Here is a 20,995-nt window from a genome sequence, read left to right as displayed (position 1 = left end):
TAGAGATTTAATCCGATCATCATCATATTTGGTCAATCTCATCTAAAGGCCTTTGCGATGTTAAATTGCGGAGATTTTGACTTTTCGTTGGAGGGTGTGTCCGTGGCGGCCTGACAAAGTTAGGCATTTTCGCGATGAAACAGGAAGTTGTTATAACTCAGGCATACAATGTCCAATCTGCCCCACGCTTCACATGTTTGATAAGAGTCTCGACCTGAACACATTTTAATGCCAATATTCAGCTTCAGTCATAGCGCCACCTAGAGGTAGCAGGAAATGCCATGTTTTACGCTGTGATTTACTGCTCTTAGAGATTTAATCAAATCATCATCATATTTGGTCAGACTGATGTTAAGCCCTTTGCCGTGATAAATTGCGAAGATCTTGACTTTTCGTTGAAGGGCGTGTCCGTGGCGGCCTGGCAAAGTGTGATGTTTTGACATGAAACAGGAAGCTGTTGTAATTCAGGCAAACATTATCCGATCTGCTCCAGACTTCACACGTTTGATAAGGGTCCCGGCCTGAACACGTCAATATAACAATAATCAGGTACCGTCATAGCGCCACCTGCTGCACACAGGCAGTGTGGCACATCAGTTTCCCTTTGAATATCCACCTGTATTTAGCCACTTTAATTTATACCCCCCTGGTTTACTGCTTTACTAATGCCATAGGGTAGCGGTGCACATGCGTGCGAGGGCCCTTCCATCGCTGCTTGCAGCTTTAATTCATTATTATATTCCGAAATGAATCGCATTTTTGAAGGCCTAAACATACCCGAAAACTCATGAAAATTTGCACACGCGTCAGAAGTGGCGAAAATTTACATGTAGTATAGGCGTCAGAAGTGGGCGTGTAGAAATGGCTCGATAGCGCCACCTGCAAAATTTCAAGAGAACAGCCCCCCCACTACGAAAAACATACAGATACGAAATTTGGTAGGATCATCAAGCACCCCAAGACCTACAAAAAAGTCTCTTGGAGCTAAGATCTAAACGCCACAGGAAGTCGGCCATTTTGAATTTTCTCTGTCATTTTTTGACATTTCTAAGCGTCGTACTTTAACGAACTCCTCCTAGCGATTTAATCCGATCATTATCACATTTGGTCAGTCTCATCTAAAGGCCTTTGCGATGCTAAATTGCAGAGATCTTGACTTTTCGTTGGAGGGTGTGTCCGTGACGGCCTGACAAAATTCAGCATTTTCGCCATGAAACAGGAAGTTGTTCTATCTCAGGCATACATTGTCCAATCTGCCCCACGCTTCACATGTTTGATAAGGGTCTTGACCTGAACACATTTTGATGCCAATATTCAGCTTCAGTCATAGCGCCACCTACAGGTAGCAGGAAATGCCATGTTTTACGCTGTGATTTACTGCTCTTAGAGATTTAATCAAATAATCATCATATTTGGTTAGACTGATGTTAAGCCCTTTGCCGTGATAAATTGCGAAGATCTTGACTTTTCGTTAAAGGGCGTGTCCGTGGCAGCCTGGCAAAGTGTGATATTTCGCCATGAAACAGGAAGCTGTTGTAATTCAGACATACATTTTCCGATCTGCCCCCGACTTCACAAGTTTGATAAGGATCCCAGCCTGAACACGTCAATATAACAATAATCAGGTACAGTCGTAGCGCCACCTGCTGCACACAAGCGGTGTGGCACATCAGTTTCCCTTTGAATATCCACCTATATTTACCCACTTTAATTCATATCCCCCTGGTTCACTGCTTTACTAATGCCTTAGGGTAGCGGTGCACATGCGTGCGAGGGCCCTTCCATCGCTGCTTGCAGCTTTAATTTTCTCTGCATTTACTTACTATTGGTTTTGTTAATAACTCAATTAATACCTAGCTTTGAACGTAGAAGCCCAGGGGCAAATAATGACAAAGTGTATAGAGTACAACTATTCTACAGATTATTTAAAAAGTATTTGTGTTGACAAAAACACATGTTGTATGTGAGTACACTCAAAATGTTATGTTATCCTTCATTGTGCAGGTAAGAAAATGAGAGGCATTTTAAAATACTAATCTGTTTTACAATCTCCACCACAATATGCATTTATTTGACATATACTCTGGCTTGTCATTTCTTGCCCTCTTTACAAAAAACTGTGATATTTTTATCTGGCTTTGAGTGTCTGATTGACTGACGTCTCATGAGTTCAGTGTTGTAGGCTACAGATCAATAGTTTCAATCGTTTATTAAAAGTTATCGGTTCAGAAGAGTCATTAGTTTGCGTATTTAGCGGGAGTAGACGCTGTGTAAACAATCCCAGCTGGACATCGCGAAACATTTCTGTACACGAGACGGAAAACATTTCCTCGCTGGATGCGCGTGAGCGTGCGCGAGAGAGGGAGAAAAGCACGAGCAGATACTGTCCGTTTCCATATGCGGAGGTCGCATAGGCAGCGTCATCAAGCCTGGATTATATAAGTTAACTGACCATTACATTCGCAAGTCATACGCATATTACAACTATTTACTATAAACAAAGAATAATATTTAACTTTATAATTGTTAATATTCTGAAACAAGACAGTCTTGATGACGTATGCAGCCTGGAAATGTGCCCTCCGGAGGCTGCAGCGTTCGCATTCAGACACGCCCACTCTAGTAGTGCGCGCGTGCGGGGCACTGCACGCTCTTTCTCATGCAATCATCAACATTATCAACATAATTACATTACAAAAAGACTTTGGCGCGACAAAAATTAGTTTTGGTGGCTGCAAAAAAAATCAATGTAGGAAATAACCTGCAAAAAAAATAAAACTTATAATAACAATAAAATAATTATAAACTCTCGCGGGCCACATAATTAACATAATTTGTAAACTCTCGCGGGCCAGATGAAATGAGGGGGCGGGCCGGATATGGCCCGCGGGCCTTGAGTTTGACACCCCTGCATTAATAGGTCTTAAACTGCATGTGGTAGGATAACTGATAGTAGGCTTACCCGAAATGTTTTACTCCAAAACATTATAGCAGTGTTTCTCAAAGTGTGGGGCGGGCCCCACTGGTGGGGAATAGGAACATTACAAGTGGGGCGTTAAAAATGGGAGAAAATCTATTAATTCAATTATTTATTGACCATACACTCAAAACGGCACATTTAAACATAAACCTAGCTTAAAACTTAAATAAATCAGACTGTAGAAAATGTCACGCGGTAACTTACAGCCTAGCTGATTACGATTTTGTTCGGGCGATTGGGACAGGTGGGGCTTGGAACTCTTCCCTACCTCCAAAGTGGGGAATGGCAGAAAAAGTTTGAGAAACACTGCATTATAGCAATGTAGTCATAAGTAAAGTTCGCTTTTATGTCAAAATAATAACTTAATTTAGTTACGACTTAATGCGGAAATGGTAACGCAGCAACACGTGTATGTCGTGTCTTGTGGTAAAACTGCCGACCAATGGGATCTCTGGATCGGGATCCAGCTCCGCCCCTGGATCTAAATCCAACCCCGCCCCCTGGCTATTAAGTGCTATTACGCCATAAAATATAGTTCCTCTTTTAAATCCGCTTAGAAAAGCGCTACGTTTTATTTTGTACCACCAAACTTGCTTGTATAACTACTCGTCTTAAATAGGAAAAACGTTGATGTGTTTGGTCACTTCTAACTTTATCTCTTAATGGTACAATTGAATGAATGGGGCTAAGCTAAATGCTATCGAAGCGTCGCAGCGCGCCCCAGCGCCCACGCGCACGCACACAGACGACAGAGGGATGCATCAAAAACCCCCAGTCAAAGTGACACCATGTAATTTTTCAACATTCATAATAAATTTTCAAGACCCTTGTGATAGTACATCGACTTTAAATAGGTTGAATGACATGTCTACCATAGCCTGATGGGGTCTGTATCGCTTTTACTCGTACTTTAAAACTTAGGGTTTGTGGTAGTAACCAGAGCACAAAAAAAACTAAAAAATTTGACTGCTTTACGGCATACGTCATTTCCTCCACACAATTATTTTTGAACGTGAATTTTGCTGGAGGCTACTTAAGGAGTGTAGAGAGCAATTTCTACCATGTGACTCTGTGCCATTGTGTTAGTGTAACGGACCTATGACACGGCGACCCAGGTTCGATTCCTCTTAAAGGCAATTTTTTTATAAACTCACAATCTTGATTCATACATAAATGCGATCTTTTTTATAAATGACGGTGATTATCTTGCATATAGTTCCCTGTATTCAGATGCTGGATTCACGTGTTCATGTTTTTACCTTTCTTTTACTGTCTGTATTTACATTACAATCCAGGATTGAGCAGTCAAACTTGCTCAAACTCACACAGTGTAAAACCAAACCCTATTCATTCACCAATCAGATTCGAGCATTTCTCTCTTCTCTCTTCCTCATTTGCTGCGTTCCGCTGTCACTCACGTGACGTATTACAAAGCGGCAGTAAATACATCGGTTTACTTGGATTTGGAGCGACAATTTTCACACAAAAGAGAGGAAATACGAGCGCCATTGCGGAAAATCATGGTGGCGAGGGAGAAAGAGACGATGCAACAATATTTGTTTGGAAAAAGGCAAGGAAATTCTATTGGTCGTTTCTCAATTGGAAGGCTGCAACCTCCGGAGATCAAATATGCAGGCTGCATACGTCATCAAGCCTGGTTTATTAAGGTAAACTGAGCATTACATTCGCAAGTCATAAGCATACTGCAACAATTTACGATTAACTTAGTATAATAGTCAACTTTGTAATTGTTGATTTTCTGAAATAAGACAGTCTTGATGACGTATTGCTAAGCTGCATACGGCATCCGGAGGCTGCAACCTTCAGATTGAGAAATGGCTTCTGCCACGAGTTCATCATTAGAAAGTTGTAACATGACTGCGTTTCTCCCTGATGCCTCAAAATGTTGATCGTTTAGCGTTTTAAATGTTTAGTTTTGAGTTTAGTTTTAAGGTTGGCGAGTTATTTTCCTTTGCGACAGTGCTGCGGCGCTTGTGGCCTCTAGGGGCGCTAGGCGTGAAAAATACATGTCTAGCGCCCCCTAGTGGCCAAAAAGTTCTGTGGTGTGCCTTTAAGGCAATAACATACCTCAACACTGAAAATGAGTAGACCACTCCCCCAACTTCTGCACTTCTGTGTCAAATCGAGTCAACCACCTTCTGGCGGCTTGATTTACTCCAGGATCCACAGATCCTGTCATTTTTTTAGGTTTTGCATCAGAAACAGCATTTTAATGTCACCCCACAAGCTTTCAATGGGGTAGAGATCAGAAGATTGAGCTGGCCACTTCATAACCTCAATCCTTTTGTCTGGAACCAAGATTTTTCCCTCTTGTCTGTGTGTTTGGAGTTGTTGTCTTGTAAAAACACCTATTTAAGGGGCATTTCCTCTTCTGTGAAGAGAAAAATAATCTTTTTAACTACTACATCTGTAACTGAATAATTTCCAATGCAGAAATATTACTAATAATACCAGAGGTTTATCAGGTTGCACTGTTTTTTTTAACACCACTGTACTGCAGTTAAAAAAAATTGTGTCTTTGAACTTTGTGAGAATTATGCAATTAAAGTATTAATAAAGGACAATAAAAAATGCATACATCTGTTTATCTTTATTCTGACTTTCAAAGTTTTTTTTAATCATTATCAATTATTCCTAATTCTTATTCACATGTTTAATTTAATAAACACAACATTTAATGCAGCCATTATTTGTAAAAATGTTTTTGAATATATATCAGGTGAAAAGATAAATGACCAGAAACAGAATTGTGGTCAAAATGTTGGATTAAAGAGCAATATGGTCCGATTCGTGATTTTACATTTCATTTGGTGTGTATTATTAGTACATGTTAATGTTATGCAAAAGATACATACCCTATAGTAAACGATGATGCAAGTTATCGTCTCCAACATAAATCTCTTTTCTTGGACTACAACAAACACACGGATTATAGGTAACAGTTTACTTCCTGGGATTGGTGATGTAGACAAGATCGACACAAATCATAATTCCTCCCGCTTCAGACTCACAGCCTGTAAGTGCATACTCATTATCCAAACCAAACCGCGCTTGGGCACGTTTGACCCCCAAAGCCTGGTTCGTTTGACTAGTGTGATGGCTCTGTACCGCGCCCGGGCACGGTTTGGTTAATCGGCTTTAAAGGTGGGCTTGAGCACGGTTCACTTGGAGAGTGAAGACGACAGTTCCCTAAGTTTGTTGCATTTCCAGGTAGATTCATTACATTACCTCAGTTGTCAGCTGTAGTAATTTGGTAGTTTTTGTATTTTGGTCGGTAATGATTCCTAAAATTGCTAACAATTTGCTAAGAATTGTATCCAGACAGCATAAACACAATACTGGCTCAGCCTGATGATCATCAAAGAGATATGACAGCTGAACTGCCTCCTATTCTTATAGTTTCATTGCAAGCTTGCAACGCACACATTTCCTGTTTTTTAAACACAGACTCTGTGTTTTCCATAGCATCAGCTACTAATTCTGCATCTGTCACTGTTTTTTTTGTTTTCTATTCAACCTTTTCGTTTTCTCCAATCAGCAATTAGGTTTCCTTCGTTCTTTTTGTTTCAATGCAACTGCACTTTTCTTGAAAACTTAACAATGCAATTGCAATGAACTTAGTTAAAAAGGGCAATGCACTCAGTGTGCTTTAGATGAACAAAAACTTAACAACAAAACAGTTCTATTCAGGTGCAGAAAACACATTAATATTCAACTTTAAGATATGAAAACACTCAGTATATGAAACCATATGTTAATAAAACAAATACAGAATATAAATGCAATATGAATCTCCTAAATTGTATCACAATGGATGTGACCGGTCAGTTTAAAGTGGAGTTTCGTATCACTGTGGCCTGTCGCAACGGCAACATCTACATACTACGCAAGTTAGTGCATTTATAATAAGAAGAGAAGATTGCACCCTGATAATGAGCAAAAAGGGTTTGTTTTTATATGTATAATTATGCTTGTTAGATACAACAGTTTACACCGATTCCATAAATGGCTACAAAGGCGTGAAAATCTACAACCAGGAGGTCTGATTGTGAAAATCTTAAAGAGGACAGCTGCCCAGAGCATCCGTCTTAAGAAAACCAAGCTTTATGTGGACCAGACCCTGAGAAAGCGGGAAAATGCAGTTGGTCGGTTCCAGCTCAACTCAACACATACACCTGAGATAATAGATCAGATGCAAAAGCTGCTAAATCTCTGTCAAAAATGAGATAATTATATTGAAAATAAGGCATTTTAGTTACTGACTAATAATCTTTTTCATTGCCATTAAAGTGAAATTACTGAAGCGAAACATAGGTTGATAAAAAAATTCTAATTTACAAGAAAACCTTTCAGACGCACTTTTACATTTACTGTTTTACATCTGAACTCTAAACATCTGAAGGTTTTGGTCTGACCAAAAAATTAAAACTTCTGCCGCACAGGCCTATGTCAAAGCCCTCGAGACCAGCCTCACGCCGATGTCGGTCAGCCCGAGCGAGAACACACACCAGAAGAAAGCAGACAGTGTAAACTAAAAGTTTTAAAACCTTTTAATAAAAGCACTTTCATAATTCAAGCCGGTTTTGACTGTGTTTTTACGGTTGACCATTTTAAATAATCTATAAACAAAAGTACTGTCAAAAAACAAAGTTTGACTTTTACAATGATTATTGCTTAGGTTGGATGTTTTCTCTGTTACATGCTAAATATGTCCACAGCCTACAGTCACTTCCTTTCACTGGTGTATAAATATGTCGATGAACGTCTTCTGTTTTTCGTTTACTGGGGAGACAAAAAGAGCATCATGGAGTATGAAGCACTTCATCTATTCATACTTGCACATTTATGTGCTCTTATAACCGGTAGGTCTTCTTGCACTGCTTTATAATCCAAAACATCGAGTTATCTCTTAAAACAACAGAAAGTCTTGTAACCGGAATTTAATTAAATCAAAGTAATTCATCAAACTACTATTATACTGTTTTATTTTACAACATTTCATTTTTTTAAAAACATTTCATGTAACATATAAAAATTCACAAATATTAATTTTGGGTCAAGTAGTATTCCCATGAACTTTCGTGAAACTTTAACATTTGCAAATGACAAAAATACGTGAAGATACACTTAGCGATGTTATGAACACATTTATGAAATATTTTTCAATGTATTCTTGTAATCAAATGTATCATATTTATATTTCCTACAGGTGCTGCGACTTCCACCTTGTGCTCTAATGAGAATCTGGACATTAGTATGGGGAGATTTTCTCTCTCAAAGGGTTTTTCTGAAGGTAGCGTTCTGAGATATACTTGTCCGGAAGGCTATTACCCATCCGTTAAGAGCCGGCAGTGTAAAAATGGAAGATGGGACCCAAGACCAACAAGGAAAACACAGTGCAAGAGTAAGCAATAGAGTATGACATCTGTATCTCTCTATAATCCATTCTTATTCATTAAAAACTAACAAAAACATAATTCGAGTTATATATTCTGCATTTGTGTCTATGTATCTTAGTGGTCACATGCCCTGATCCTCGTGGTTTTGAAAACGGCGATGTCTATCCTTATCAGCAGAGGTATTTCGTGAACAGTACAACAAACTACTCGTGTCAAACTGGCTACACATTCAGTGGCTCAGTGTCCCGAATTTGCCAACCTAATGGGAAGTGGAGTGGTGGCACACCAATCTGTGGAAGAAACTGTAAGTAACAAGTAATGCAATTTAGGGGCGGCTCGGTGGGTATCAGCAACAACAGAGTCTCCAGTTCGAGGCTCAGCTGGGTTGAGAGGCCTTTCTGTGTGGGGCCGCTTGTTCTCGCTGTGTATCCTTGCATTCCAAAGACAAGCAGCCTAGGTGGATAAGCAATTCCAAATTTCCCGACTTGTGTGTGGATTGATCAGCTCTCACCATGAAACCTGGAACGGCGCCAATAAATTAATAATGCAATTTAGATGATAATCATAAATATATCCTACATTTTGAGAAAACATGAATGAATAAAAACTTGCAATACATTAACTCTGTTTTACAGTTGTGTTCAAAATTATTCAACCCCCAATGCTGTTAAGGGTTTTAGGGAATTTAGTGTACATTTGTAATTGTATTCAGAATGAAATCCTACAATGACTTCTTAAAGAACCATATGCAACTAAAATGACATCAATTGGTTTTGTAATATAGTAGTAAATGTTTCTTTTGTGAATTCTTCATTGACACAATTATTCAACCCCTTAAAGAACTACCACTCTGAAGAACAGAGGTTCATTGAAGTGTTTTCAATCAGGTATTGAAAACACCTATGGATGTCAGGGAACAGCAATAAAGCCTAATAAGCACCAATTAGGCAGCTTTAAAATGACTGTGATACTCAACTCCTTCTAAACATTTACTGGTGTGGTTACAAACATGGTGAAGTCAAAAGAATGGTCCAGGAAGACAAGAGAAGAGGTGATTAATCTTCACAGGAAGGGCAATGGCTATAAGAAGATTGCAAAGATGTTAAACATACCAAGAGACACCATAGGAAGCATCATTCGCAAATTCAAGGCAAAGGGCACTGTTGAAACGCTTCCTGGTCGTGGCAGAAAAAAGATGCTAACTGCGACTGCTGTGCGCTATCTGAAGCGTAGAGTGGAAAAAAGTCCCCGTGTGACTGCTGAGGAACTGAGAAAAGATTTGTCAGATGTGGGTACTGAAGTTTCTGCTCAGACAATACGGCGCACCCTGCGTACTGAAGGCCTCCATGCCAGAACTCCCAGGCGCACCCCCTTGCTGTCTCCAAAGAATAAGAAGAGTCGACTGCAGTATGCCAAAAGTCATGTGGACAAACCACAGAAGTTTTGGGATAGTGTTCTGTGGAAAATTAGAACTGTTTGGGCCCATGGATCAACGCTATGTTTGGAGGAGGAAAAACAAGGCCTATGAAGAAAAGAACACCTTGCCTACTGTGAAGCATGGTGGGGGGTCAATCATGCTTTGGGGCTGTTTTGCTTCTGCAGGTACAGGGAAACTTCAGCGTGTGCAAGGTACCATGAATTCTCTTCAGTACCAGGAGATATTGGATGACAATGTGTTGCAGTCCGTCACAAACCTGAGGCTTGGGAGACGTTGGACCTTTCAACAGGACAATGATCCCAAGCATACCTCCAAATCCACTAGAGCATGGTTGCAGAAAAAAGGCTGGAACATTTTGAAGTGGCCATCGCAGTCACCAGACTTAAATCCGATTGAGAACCTCTGGTGGGACTTAAAGAAAGCAGTTGCAGTGCGCAAGCCTAAGAATGTGACTGAACTGGAGGCTTTTGCCCATGATGAATGGGCGAAGATACCCGTAGATCGCTGCAAGACACTTGTGTCAAGCTATGCTTCACGTTTAAAAGCTGTTTTAACTGTAAAAGGATGTTGTACTAAGTACTAAGATTGAATGTCACTTGGGGGTTGAATAAAACTGATAATGATGTGAGCACAGAAAAGACATTTGTGGTTATTTCATTATAAATGTTATGTTATATTTGTCTGACCTACACATGCCTCTTTGATGTAATTGTAAGCAGGATGACTGAATGATCAAAATCAATGTCAAACCGGCCAAAACAATCAATTTCAGTTGGGGTTGAATAATTTTACTCTTATAAGAAAGTGCCTATTATTAAAATAACCTGTTTATCTGTGCAGACCAATTTGCATCCCCTGCACCAAGGAAACCAGTGGAGCTCTAAAACTTTCAGACAGAGAGGGAACGTGCAAAAAACATGGTGAGCTTAAAACAAGCAAAATCCAATATTTTATCACAAGGTTTTTGCATGGGGTGTGCAAACTTATGAACTCACTATATGTAGCGACTAAAATACAATGCACATTTCATTGATGTTGTTGTTACAGAGGAGATGCTGTTGAGTACAGAAATCGTGAATGCTGCTTTCATGTCAGATATCGAAGGCAACATTGAAAAGAAGAACATCAAAATCAAACAGGGAAATTTGGTGATTATGTGTAATATAAAATAACATTACTGAAAACGGTCCAATTTTGAACTTAAAATTTTACTCTGTATATAATCATTCATGTGCGCATTTATTATGCTTTTACATTGCTTGATTTTTGATAACTCTGGACAGAGGATTACTTAGATATTGTGAAACACATACAGTACATACATAGCTCAGCATGGCATCAGCTACTTCAGTAGTCTCATGTCAATTTGTTGTTGTTTTTTTCAGTGGGATGCTTGTATTGAAGATGCAAAAAAAGCAAAAGGAATTACTGCGACAAATGCAACTGATATTGTTTCACACAATTTTTTGTGCAGCGGTGGTATTGAACGAGACCTAGATGATGTTGCCTGTAAAGGTATGTGTGATGTTTGCAGTAGGGCGTGTTGTATTTGGCAATATCTAGTGTTGGTGTTACAGAAGATTATTATTAAACCTCACTCATAGCGTTTGTTTTAGAATTCATATTTAAGTTTTGTCAGGCGTATACAATGATTTTGTGTGTGCATGTCATTTTGTGACAGGTGATTCTGGAGGTGCCACATTTGTTCCTGGTGCTCGAATAGTACAGGTGAGATTTTGAATCATTTCTCCACTTCAGTCTTATGTTTGTTAACTTCTTTTTACAAGCATGTTGTTCTGAGAGATGTTTGTTTTTAATATAAGAAATATCTTTGATAGGTCGGTATTGTAAGCTGGGGAGTGAAGGATATGTGTGCACGCAGCCCTAAACCTAAATCTGAGAAAGATTCCAGAGATTACCATACAAATCTGTTCAGTCCAGAAATACGTTCTTTCCTTAAAACATATCTGGGAAATGAAACAATAGGAACCCCTCTTACATTCTTGTGAACATTTATTTAACAAAAGCTTATTTGCATAATCCGCAACATTGTGCATATACAGTGGTGTTTAAAGAAATTTTCTGAATACTTACAGATAATTTTAGATCATCTTTGATCTTCATAGAGGTGATGAAAGGCTGAATCTTTGCCTTTTCCTGATTATTCAATCTGTTTCGATCTGTTCTAACAGTAGTTGCTTGTTTTCTTTGGGTATGTTTTGGGTTTTATTGCCATTTTTAAAAGATTCGAGATCATTTTAACTGAACATCTTAAACTTTGCTGCATTTCTTTATCTGTTTTTCCCTCCTCTCAAATCAACTTTTTAATCAGTAGTGTATCAAGTGTGGATATTATTACCAATGGGTCTATTGTTTGTAAGTGGTTTATAACAATGGTTTATCAGGTTACTAATGTTGCACAGCATTGCTATTTTTTGAACACCACTGTATCTCAGTGAAGTAAATCTTTTGTGTCTTTGAGCTTTATGATAATCATGCAATTAAAGTCTTGTTGCATAATAAAGGCAAATCAAAAATGCATGCATCAGTTTATCTTCATTCTGAATTTCCAGCTTTTATTTAATCATCATCAATGATTCATTATACCTTTAACATGTTTAATTTAATAAACATAACATTTAACACAGGCAGTAAATTTTTTTAAATATATATAACAGGACAAAATGAAAAATGACCGGAATTGTGGTCAAAAGGTTGGATTAATGCATAATGCCTGGAAAAAATGGTCCATAGCTATCACTTGGGTAGTAGCCTATAGGCTACCCTTTCATAAAGTACACCTTTGCACATAAAGAGTTCGTACTACAGAAGTAGGCTACACATGGGCCCCAAAGAGTGGTACAACCGTACAACACAGTTTTTTTTATTATTACTTCAAAAATAGAACATACAGCAAGAATCATCTGTATACATCAAGTCTATGGGCAAATCACTAATAAGCCAGGGAGGTCAAGGGTTATCAAAAAATGGAACCTATAGCCTAGTGGTAAAAAGACTAAAAATAATAAAAAAAATATTACATATAAACTCATGAAACACGGCATGTGATGTTAGAGTTTTTGGTGCGAAATGTATTATTCGTTGTCAAAGAAGTCACCTTTAAAATATTACATAGATGTTATCCTTGTAATAGTGTTCTCAGTAAGTATATTCAAAGCATTGAAATTTTTTTTACCTTTTGTGATATGGAAGAGACAATTGTATATCTTGTTTGCGGGTGTGTTTGTGTTAAAGCCTTTTGGAATGATTTATGTACCTATCTCCAAAAAAACCCACATGTTGAAATATGCATCAACACTTTTAATATTATTTTCTTTCATCGCAATTCAAAGCATTGTATTGAGTGTTATTATAAATGACTGCTTTCAATGTTTAACCTTTTATAATTCCCCTCTGGTGTTTATTCTTTTTTTTCCAAGTATTATTTTTTCCTTTCCTTCTAGTTGTTGATTCCTATTTTATTTTATTACAAATGGGAACATGATACAATTTTGTAAGACTTTTAAAACTGTTGAATAATAATAATAATAATAAAAGATTCGTTGTCGGAACTCTTTATTAAGACCAACAATTCCTGGCGGAAATATTTCTGTGTAGCGCATGTAAGCATATCCGATCGCATGGTTGTCATAGAAACGGGGAAAGCCGATCTGAAGATTACAACAGGCAATCCAAATACTTCAATGGTCACATATTAGATCAGACCACTGAACAATATCAAATCATCATGTCATCTCTTCCACAAGACACGAAAGACGCGTAAGTAACGTTAGTTTTGAACATACATTCTCTCAAAAACATCGCGTTAAACTGTGATCCGTGCTACTGTGGCGCCAGCTAATAAATAGATATACTTCCACATTGTACCACGGGCCTGTTGAATGCTTTATTCTGATTGGCTGAGACATGTTCAATGGGTGTTGATTATTTTTCTGTAAACCGCACACCTAACGTTAACCTTTTAATAAATTTCTTAAAAATAGGCACCGGAACAATGTTTGTGGTAACCGTGATATAATTGACTCCGGTCCTTTGAAGTATTTGAAAATAATGCACACCCGCGCTGTAATTCCTTACACAACACACCATATCGTTGTTACATGAAAAACATAGTGATATACTTTAGTATTTACTGTAGTAAATTAGTTCACCTGTGCTCTTTATAGTTCGGTGGCTTCTTCCAAATGGCTCGATGCACATTATGATCCAGTCGCCAATCTTTATACCTTTTCCTCTTGCATTGGTAAGTCAGTGTACACTACTAAAAAACAATCACAAGCTGCAGTTTGTTTAGTATCTTACGTTACGCTCCAGCTGAAGTTTTCTGCATTCTTCCACAGCTCTTTCAGACTTGCATGGAGATGGTGAGAATAAGGTGAGTTTATATTTGACTTTGTTGACATTCCAGCCTTTCTAGTCAGCACAATTTTTGTATTTAACCTAGTGATGCACCGATGTGAAAATTTTGGCCAATAACCGATATGACTCTTGTCTCTTATGGCCGATGCCGATATCTCTGTATAGAAAACACATTTTTATGATAATCAAATAAAGAGCTATTTTCCAAAACACTTTTTTTTACTTTTGTAATTTATTTCCAGATATGACTGATTGGGCACCTTTACCCATGTGCAAAATGTCATCAATTAGCTGATTTCCCATATTCTTTGTAAGCTTCGGGATGCTTATTTTTTAAGTGGGTGATCAAATTGGTTGTGTTGAACAATTTGGCCCAAACTCCCCTTTGCATCACCCGGCCCTCACTTTCATTGCATTACAGCATAGTGAGGATCTTCTTCAGACACTTTGAAGAACGACCAGGCAGACGACAGAACCTGCTTCAGCACATACGTGTAACTTATGCGCTTGTGCAAAAACAAACATCCTCGCCCCCACACTCACATCTCCTACACACACGTCAAATACACAGGAATGATTATCGGCCTGTTCACATCGGCCCTATTTTGACATCGGAACGAGGTCGATGTGTAAAAAAAATGACCATATCGGCCGATATATCGTGCACCACTAATTTAACCATATACAGTATTAGCATGGAGGGACGGACCAGTTTGTCTTGGTAAAATTTTATATTTTAGGTCCTGTCTGTTACAATGAACTCGGGTCATAAGCTACCCTACTGAAAAATTTAGCAAAGACCAGCATAAGCTGGTAGCTGGTTTAAGGTGGCAGTAGCTGGTCTAAGCTGGCCCTCACAGCCTGGCAAAGCTGGTCAAGCTGGTGGGTCAGCTGGTCTTCCAGCTAGACCATCTTAAAAATGACCAAAACACAGCTAGACCAGCTTGCTACACCAGCTAAAACCAAGCTGGGAGACCAGCTAAACCAGCTCACCAGCCTATGGTGGTCTTTTTCAGTAGGGACTTTATTTGTAAACTGATTTCATTAAAAGTTAATTCATTCAGAGTTAAAGAGATAAACTTTAGTTCATTCAGGTCCTAATATGAAGGGTTGGTAGACCTTATGGAAGAAAAACCCTGGTCTATATACGGTTAAATCAATGCACACTGATTATAAAGTATCATCTGAGATGTGTGTTTGTTTGTATATAAGCTGGTGGTGGGTGATCTTGGCACAGGAGTGTGTAACATAAAGCTAAAGGTGTACCGTGGTACGGGACTGTTGAGTGAAAGCACCCTATTGGACTTACCGACTGGCCTGGTCTCCTTTCTGATGGACCTTCATGAGCCCCGAACCCCAGCCATTGCCGTAGCCTCTGGCCCCTTCATTTATGTCTATAAGAACTTAAGGCCTTACTTCAAGTTCACACTTCCTAGTCTGGAGGTGAATCCTTTGGAGCAGGATCTCTGGAGTCAGGCTCGGGAGGTGAGCCATACATCATATCACACTCATGTTTTTGCCTGCTTGGGGTTTTATCTTATTAGGTCAGTTGTTTGTTATATTGGGAATTTAGTATGTATGTATTTAATTATTGGATTTATTGCCCTTCCTAGGACATGATTGACCCCATGACCCTTAAAGAGATGTTGGAAGGGATACGGTATGTACATGCTTCATTCTACTGTAGCCTCAATACATTGTTATTTTAATGAGCTGTATAGTATTTAATCTTATAAAATAATAATTTTCATTTGAATAGGGATAAAGCAGAAATTCCACTCTCCGTCAGATCACTACGGTAACACTTTACCCTCTCATATTTTTGTTATTGTCTGCGTATGATCATGTTTATTATATGATTCATTCATACACCTTGTTATTGTTATTATACATTGAAACATTTTTCTCAACAGCACTTTGGATTAGCTACAAAAATATAATTTTTGTCATATGTTTGTTCAGGTTCCTCATGCTTGATCCACAGGAAATGGAGGCTTTTGTTCATCTTCACAAAGAACAGCCTATACGTCGCCAGGTACCCAAATCTAAAAAACCATCATGCACATGCAGACAAAACAGCTGTCCATAACATAATGTCTCTTTGTTTATCACAGACAGTCATTACTTGTATAGGGACATTAAAGAAGAATATGGCAGATGACGATGCAGTTAGCTGTCTGGTGATTGGCACAGAGAATTGTGACGTTTATATATTGGATCCAGAAGCCTTTACCATTCTCTACAAGGTAAGTATATGGGTCATATTTATATTTATGCATATGGAATGCATTTTTATTTAGGGTTCAATGGGTTTTTGAAATCCTTGAAAGTTTGTGAATCTGGGAAAAAAATTCCAGACATACAGTGATTGAAAGTGCTTGAATCTATTTTGTCCAAGAAGTTTTCTGGAAAAAAATCCATTTTATTCCCTGTCTAGTGTAGAATGACATCATTAAAATTCTTTAATGATTTTTTTTAGGGCTAAACTGTTTACACTGCAAAAAAGTACTTTCTTGTTTTCAGTAGAAATATCTACAAATTCTTAAATCAAGATGTATTTTCTTGATGAGCAAATGACCTAAGAAAATAAGTCTAGTTTTAAGACAAAACATTTCAAATTTAAGCGAATTTGTGCTTGAAACAAGCAAAAAAAATCTTTTTTTTTTTGATGAATTTTTCTTGTATTAAGTAAATTCAAGAAAAAAATGTCTTATTCCATTGTCAGATTTTTTGCTTGTTTTAAGCACAAATTCACTTAAATTTGATATGTTTTGTCTAAAAAAAACCAGATTTGTTTTCTTAGGTCATTTGCTCATCAAGAAAATACATCTTGATTTAAGAATTTTTAGATATTTTTCCTGAAAGTCAGTGCATTTTGATTGCTTATATATTCTGTATGCAAATTTGTATCCATACCAAAATGCTAGTTGTGTTTAACACATAAACACTGTAACAATATATCTTACAAGGTAACATGATATAACCTTGCTCTCATTTGAAATGTGTCCCCACATTAAGTTCTTGAATGTGAGGGTATTGGACCTGGAAAGTACTTGAAATGTCTTTGAATTTGACGTTAACCAAGGTGTGGGAACCCTGTTTATCGAATATTTAAACACAAGTAGTCCCTGTCTGACTGTGAACAGCAACAAAATGTATCTGCGCAGTAATACACAAAATCGTTGGATGCAGCGGTCGTCTATTGACCAATCAGAATCAAGGACCGGATCTGATCGTCTTATAAAGTACAGTATACCCTGTGTCTGTAGATGTCACTGCCCAGTGCTCCCACCTTCATGGATGTGACCGGTCAGTTTGATGTGGAGTTTCGTATCACTGTGGCCTGTCGCAACGGCAACATCTATATACTACGCAGGTTAGTGCATTTACAATATGAAGACTCTTAAATCATGCAAGACTAGAGTAACTCACAACAGTGTTGAAAATGTGATTTATATTTTCTGAAGAAAATGCATTGACAAGCTTGGGTTCCTCATAAACTAAATGCTGCATTAGAGCCACGTTGTCTTTGCTATGGCATCAATGCCCTTCTTGTTCTTATTTGGATTTATAATATGATGTGACACCAGTGTAATCAGTGTCACATAGTTTGTATAGAGCCTGTAAGTTCATTTACTTACGAAACAAACTTTCACTTTGAAATGCATGTCAACCCATTTTGTGTTGAAGGGACTCACCGAAGCCAAAGTACTGCATTGAGTTGTCTTCTCACCCAGTGGGCCTGGTGAGAATAGGAAAGAATGTAGTGGTAGGATGTACTCACGAGACACTGCATGGTTATACTCAAAAGGTATGAATCAGGTTTTTTTACTTAAACTAACCCATAATACCTGTGTTTTAATTGCTACTGTTTTTTTTTATTATTGATGATAATGCTTGCTATCAATTTCATGAAATATCCTGTAGGGCAGAAAACTGTGGACGGCCTATTTGCCCGCACCTGTTACCACCATGGCTCTGATGGACATGCCAGCGCGTGGGTTCCAGGCTGTGCTGGTAGCTCTGGCCAACTGTGAAGTACACATGTACCGTGATAATAATCTGATCAACACCATCAAGACACAAGTAAGTGTTAAAGAACGGTCTTATATTAATAAAAAAATAAAGAAGAACTCTGCTTTGAGTTTTATCATTTAAATCTTGCAGGATGTTGTGACAAGCATTTGTTTTGGGCGTTACGGAAGAGAAGATTGCACCCTGATAATGACCACAAAAGGTTTTGTTTTTATATGTATTTGCTTGTTAGATACAAGAGTTTACACCGATTCCATAAATGGCTATAAAGAATTTTCAGATTGCTTGTCTTAATTTGTTTGTGTGTGGGAAATCTCCAATCAGGAGGAGGTCTGATTGTGAAAATCTTAAAGAGGACAGCTGTGTTTGATGAGAGGGACTCGGCCATGGGCCCCCCAGTAGCCCAGAGCATCCGTCTTAACGTGCCCAAGAAAACCAAGCTTTATGTGGACCAGACCCTGAGAGAGCGGGAAAATGCAGTTGGTCTGTTCCAGCTCAACTCAACACATACACCTGAGATAATATGAGGAGCTCATATGCAAAAATGTCAAAATGTGATAATTATATTAACCGAATGCTCTTGGCATGTCTTATATGTTCATCAAATACCTTTGCATAAAATCCGCAGCCTCAAGCCATTTAGAAATACTGCTTCATTGGCAGAATCCACAATGATTTTTTCAGTAAAATCCTATAAATGCACGGAAGAAGATTTGGATGAACAATGGCGTGTGAAACAGCCGTGGATCAAATTTAAACTTGTGTCCCTAAATACAACCCTAATGTAGCAGTGACATGGATCACAGCACCCCCTTATCTTTACTTCAGTTTCTTCATTTTTACATTCTGATTTAATCATTTTCAATGTTTCTAGTTGCATCATTTAGTGATCTTGCTACTGATATTATTTTGCAAAAAAAGCTTGCATGCACTTAGAGGGGTTTGCCGCAAAATACAGTCAAATTTGTTAGATACCAATTCATTTCTGAAAAAAAGGCATTTTAGTTACTGACTAATAACCTTTTTCATTGCCATTAAAGTGAAATTACTGAAGCTAAACAGAGGTTGATAAAAAATGCTCATTAACAAGAAAACATGTCAGAAGCACTTAGAGGGTTTTGCATCTGAACTCCTCATATGTTTCATAATAGAGGTTTTGGTCTCACCTATCAAACGTTATCATTATTTACTCACACACATGTCATTTGAACCGCAAATTTCTTTCATTGTTCTTCAGAACCAAACAGATTTTTACAAATATTTTTTGTTGCGAGTTTTGCGAGGCCTATGCATTTCTTACTGGTATGGAATGACATGAGGGTGAGTAAATGTTTTCATTTAATTTTCATTTCTTCCAATTCAAAGAGGGTGTTAATGGAAAGTTGTTATGGAATTCCAATCCATCCTAATTCTTTTAAGTGAACCTAACATCTGTTACATGTGTTGTGATTTACCCAAAAGTGTTGTTGCTTTCTCCTATGTAGCCATGCACAGAGCTTTCCAGATGGATCTGTGCAGACTGCGTCTAACTGCGGCACGGGCCTATGTCAAAGCCCTCGAGTCCAGCCTCACGCCCATGTCGGTCAGCCCGACCGAGCCGCTCAAAATGAATGCTGTGGTGAGTTAAGCAACACTAGGAGTAAATTAACCACAATGACAGGAGATGTCTTTTGATCTTTACTTTTGCTTCCTGTTTCTGCTCAGGTTCAAGGGCTGGGTCCATCCTTCAAGCTCACTCTGAACATTCAGAACATAGCCGTGGCACGTCCGGTCATGAACATAGTTATAAGCTTTCTGTACGACGAACGTTTGTACAGCATGAGGACAGCCTTCTTCAAGGTGACCTTCTTTAGGTAGTTTTATTAGTGATTGAAACAACATCAAATGTTTCATGGTGAATTGTTGTGTCTTCAGATTCCCCTACTGGTTCCAGGGCTGAATTACCCTATAGACACTTTTGTCGAATGCTCGAGTGACAAAGGGATCTCTGACGTCATCAAAGTGAGGACTTATGTTTAGAATAGCGTGCTTGCTGTAGTATGTATACTGAATATGCATACAATGTGGAGACACTGTATGTATATAGTCTATTTCAACTATAATGCATTTTTTTATTTCAGGTGTTTGTGCTGAAGGAAGGAAAAAGTACCCCTCTCCTTACTGCCCACATCAACATGCCTGTGAGTGAGGGAATTGCACTGTGCTAAAACCGAAAACATTCACAGTCATTTTTAAATCTCGCTGTGCTCCTTGCAGCATTTAGAGGCTTCACAGAGCTACCCAGAAAAGCTTATGATCACAGAAGTTAAAAGCTTGTGCTGGCCGTAGAGCCAGTATGTTTGTAGCCTAGATCGGGACTGAAGGAGGTGTGTCCTCACAGATGAGTAACTTTTAATGGGTAGGGACTGGAGCATTTGATCGAAGGCTTGAAGTCCAAGCACCCCACTGTAGGTCATATAGTTTGGAGTGTGTAGGAGATGTTATGGTGTCTATTTAAAAAAATGAAGGGGAACTCGTGTATATTTGTATGTAAAAGCACATTTATTATGTAAGTAATGACCACAAACACACCACATTTGATAAGATCTTGCACTATCGATAGCGAGCCTTTATTATGATCCAGTTTTAATAAAAATGCGTTTGATTAAATAAATGGTTGTGTTTTATTGTGGGGTAACATGCAATAGAAAGGCAGTATATGCTTACAGAAAAAGAAAGGGTTTAATATTTAAAAAGGCACAG

At 38.3% G+C, this 20,995-nt stretch overlaps 3 protein-coding genes across 3 annotated transcripts in view; all 3 read left to right on the top strand.

Annotated features, from left to right (window-relative positions):
- Positions 1-12,377, top strand: part of LOC129423420 (complement factor B) — a 105,074-nt gene extending 92,697 nt beyond the window's left edge. The window contains exons 14-18 of the mRNA XM_073871206.1: positions 10,679-10,758; positions 10,886-10,986; positions 11,224-11,353; positions 11,520-11,566; positions 11,677-12,377. Of these exons, the coding sequence (XP_073727307.1) occupies positions 10,679-10,758; positions 10,886-10,986; positions 11,224-11,353; positions 11,520-11,566; positions 11,677-11,847 (529 nt within the window). The 3' untranslated portion in view covers positions 11,848-12,377. The remainder of the gene's footprint in view (positions 1-10,678; positions 10,759-10,885; positions 10,987-11,223; positions 11,354-11,519; positions 11,567-11,676) is intronic.
- On the top strand, positions 7,674-9,399 carry LOC141366097 (complement C2-like). The gene is made up of 3 exons (XM_073871209.1): positions 7,674-7,863; positions 8,211-8,405; positions 8,519-9,399. Exons 1-3 carry the CDS (start codon positions 7,701-7,703, stop codon positions 8,710-8,712), a joined length of 552 nt encoding a protein of 183 aa, XP_073727310.1. The 5' UTR covers positions 7,674-7,700; the 3' UTR covers positions 8,713-9,399.
- A 1,071-nt stretch (positions 12,378-13,448) lies between the features above and the next one.
- On the top strand, positions 13,449-20,906 carry bbs1 (Bardet-Biedl syndrome 1). Its single transcript, XM_055180906.2, has 17 exons — positions 13,449-13,618; positions 14,026-14,102; positions 14,200-14,234; positions 15,431-15,703; positions 15,832-15,878; positions 15,978-16,016; positions 16,181-16,253; positions 16,333-16,464; positions 17,488-17,594; positions 17,909-18,029; positions 18,146-18,304; positions 18,386-18,455; positions 18,578-18,736; positions 19,738-19,871; positions 19,958-20,092; positions 20,168-20,254; positions 20,374-20,906. Exons 1-17 carry the CDS (start codon positions 13,587-13,589, stop codon positions 20,458-20,460), a joined length of 1,767 nt encoding a protein of 588 aa, XP_055036881.2. The 5' UTR covers positions 13,449-13,586; the 3' UTR covers positions 20,461-20,906.
- The last annotated feature ends 89 nt before the right edge of the window (positions 20,907-20,995 follow it).

This window comes from Misgurnus anguillicaudatus, chromosome 9 (assembly GCF_027580225.2).
Source record: "Misgurnus anguillicaudatus chromosome 9, ASM2758022v2, whole genome shotgun sequence".
Taxonomy (NCBI): Eukaryota; Metazoa; Chordata; class Actinopteri; order Cypriniformes; family Cobitidae; genus Misgurnus; species Misgurnus anguillicaudatus.
This window is presented reverse-complemented; position numbering and strand designations above follow the sequence as displayed.

Excerpts from the sequence above, each read along its gene's own strand:
- LOC141366097 (XM_073871209.1), top strand. The coding sequence starts at position 7,701 with ATGCTAAATATGTCCACAGCCTACAGTCACTTCCTTTCACTGGTGTAT. Across the intron at positions 7,864-8,210 it reads TTTATGTGCTCTTATAACCG|GTGCTGCGACTTCCACCTTG; the intron begins GTAGGTCTTCTT and ends TATTTCCTACAG. Across the intron at positions 8,406-8,518 it reads AAGGAAAACACAGTGCAAGA|TGGTCACATGCCCTGATCCT; the intron begins GTAAGCAATAGA and ends TATGTATCTTAG.
- bbs1 (XM_055180906.2), top strand. The coding sequence starts at position 13,587 with ATGTCATCTCTTCCACAAGACACGAAAGACGC. Across the intron at positions 16,017-16,180 it reads CTCTCCGTCAGATCACTACG|GTTCCTCATGCTTGATCCAC; the intron begins GTAACACTTTAC and ends ATGTTTGTTCAG. Across the intron at positions 18,030-18,145 it reads TGCATGGTTATACTCAAAAG|GGCAGAAAACTGTGGACGGC; the intron begins GTATGAATCAGG and ends AATATCCTGTAG.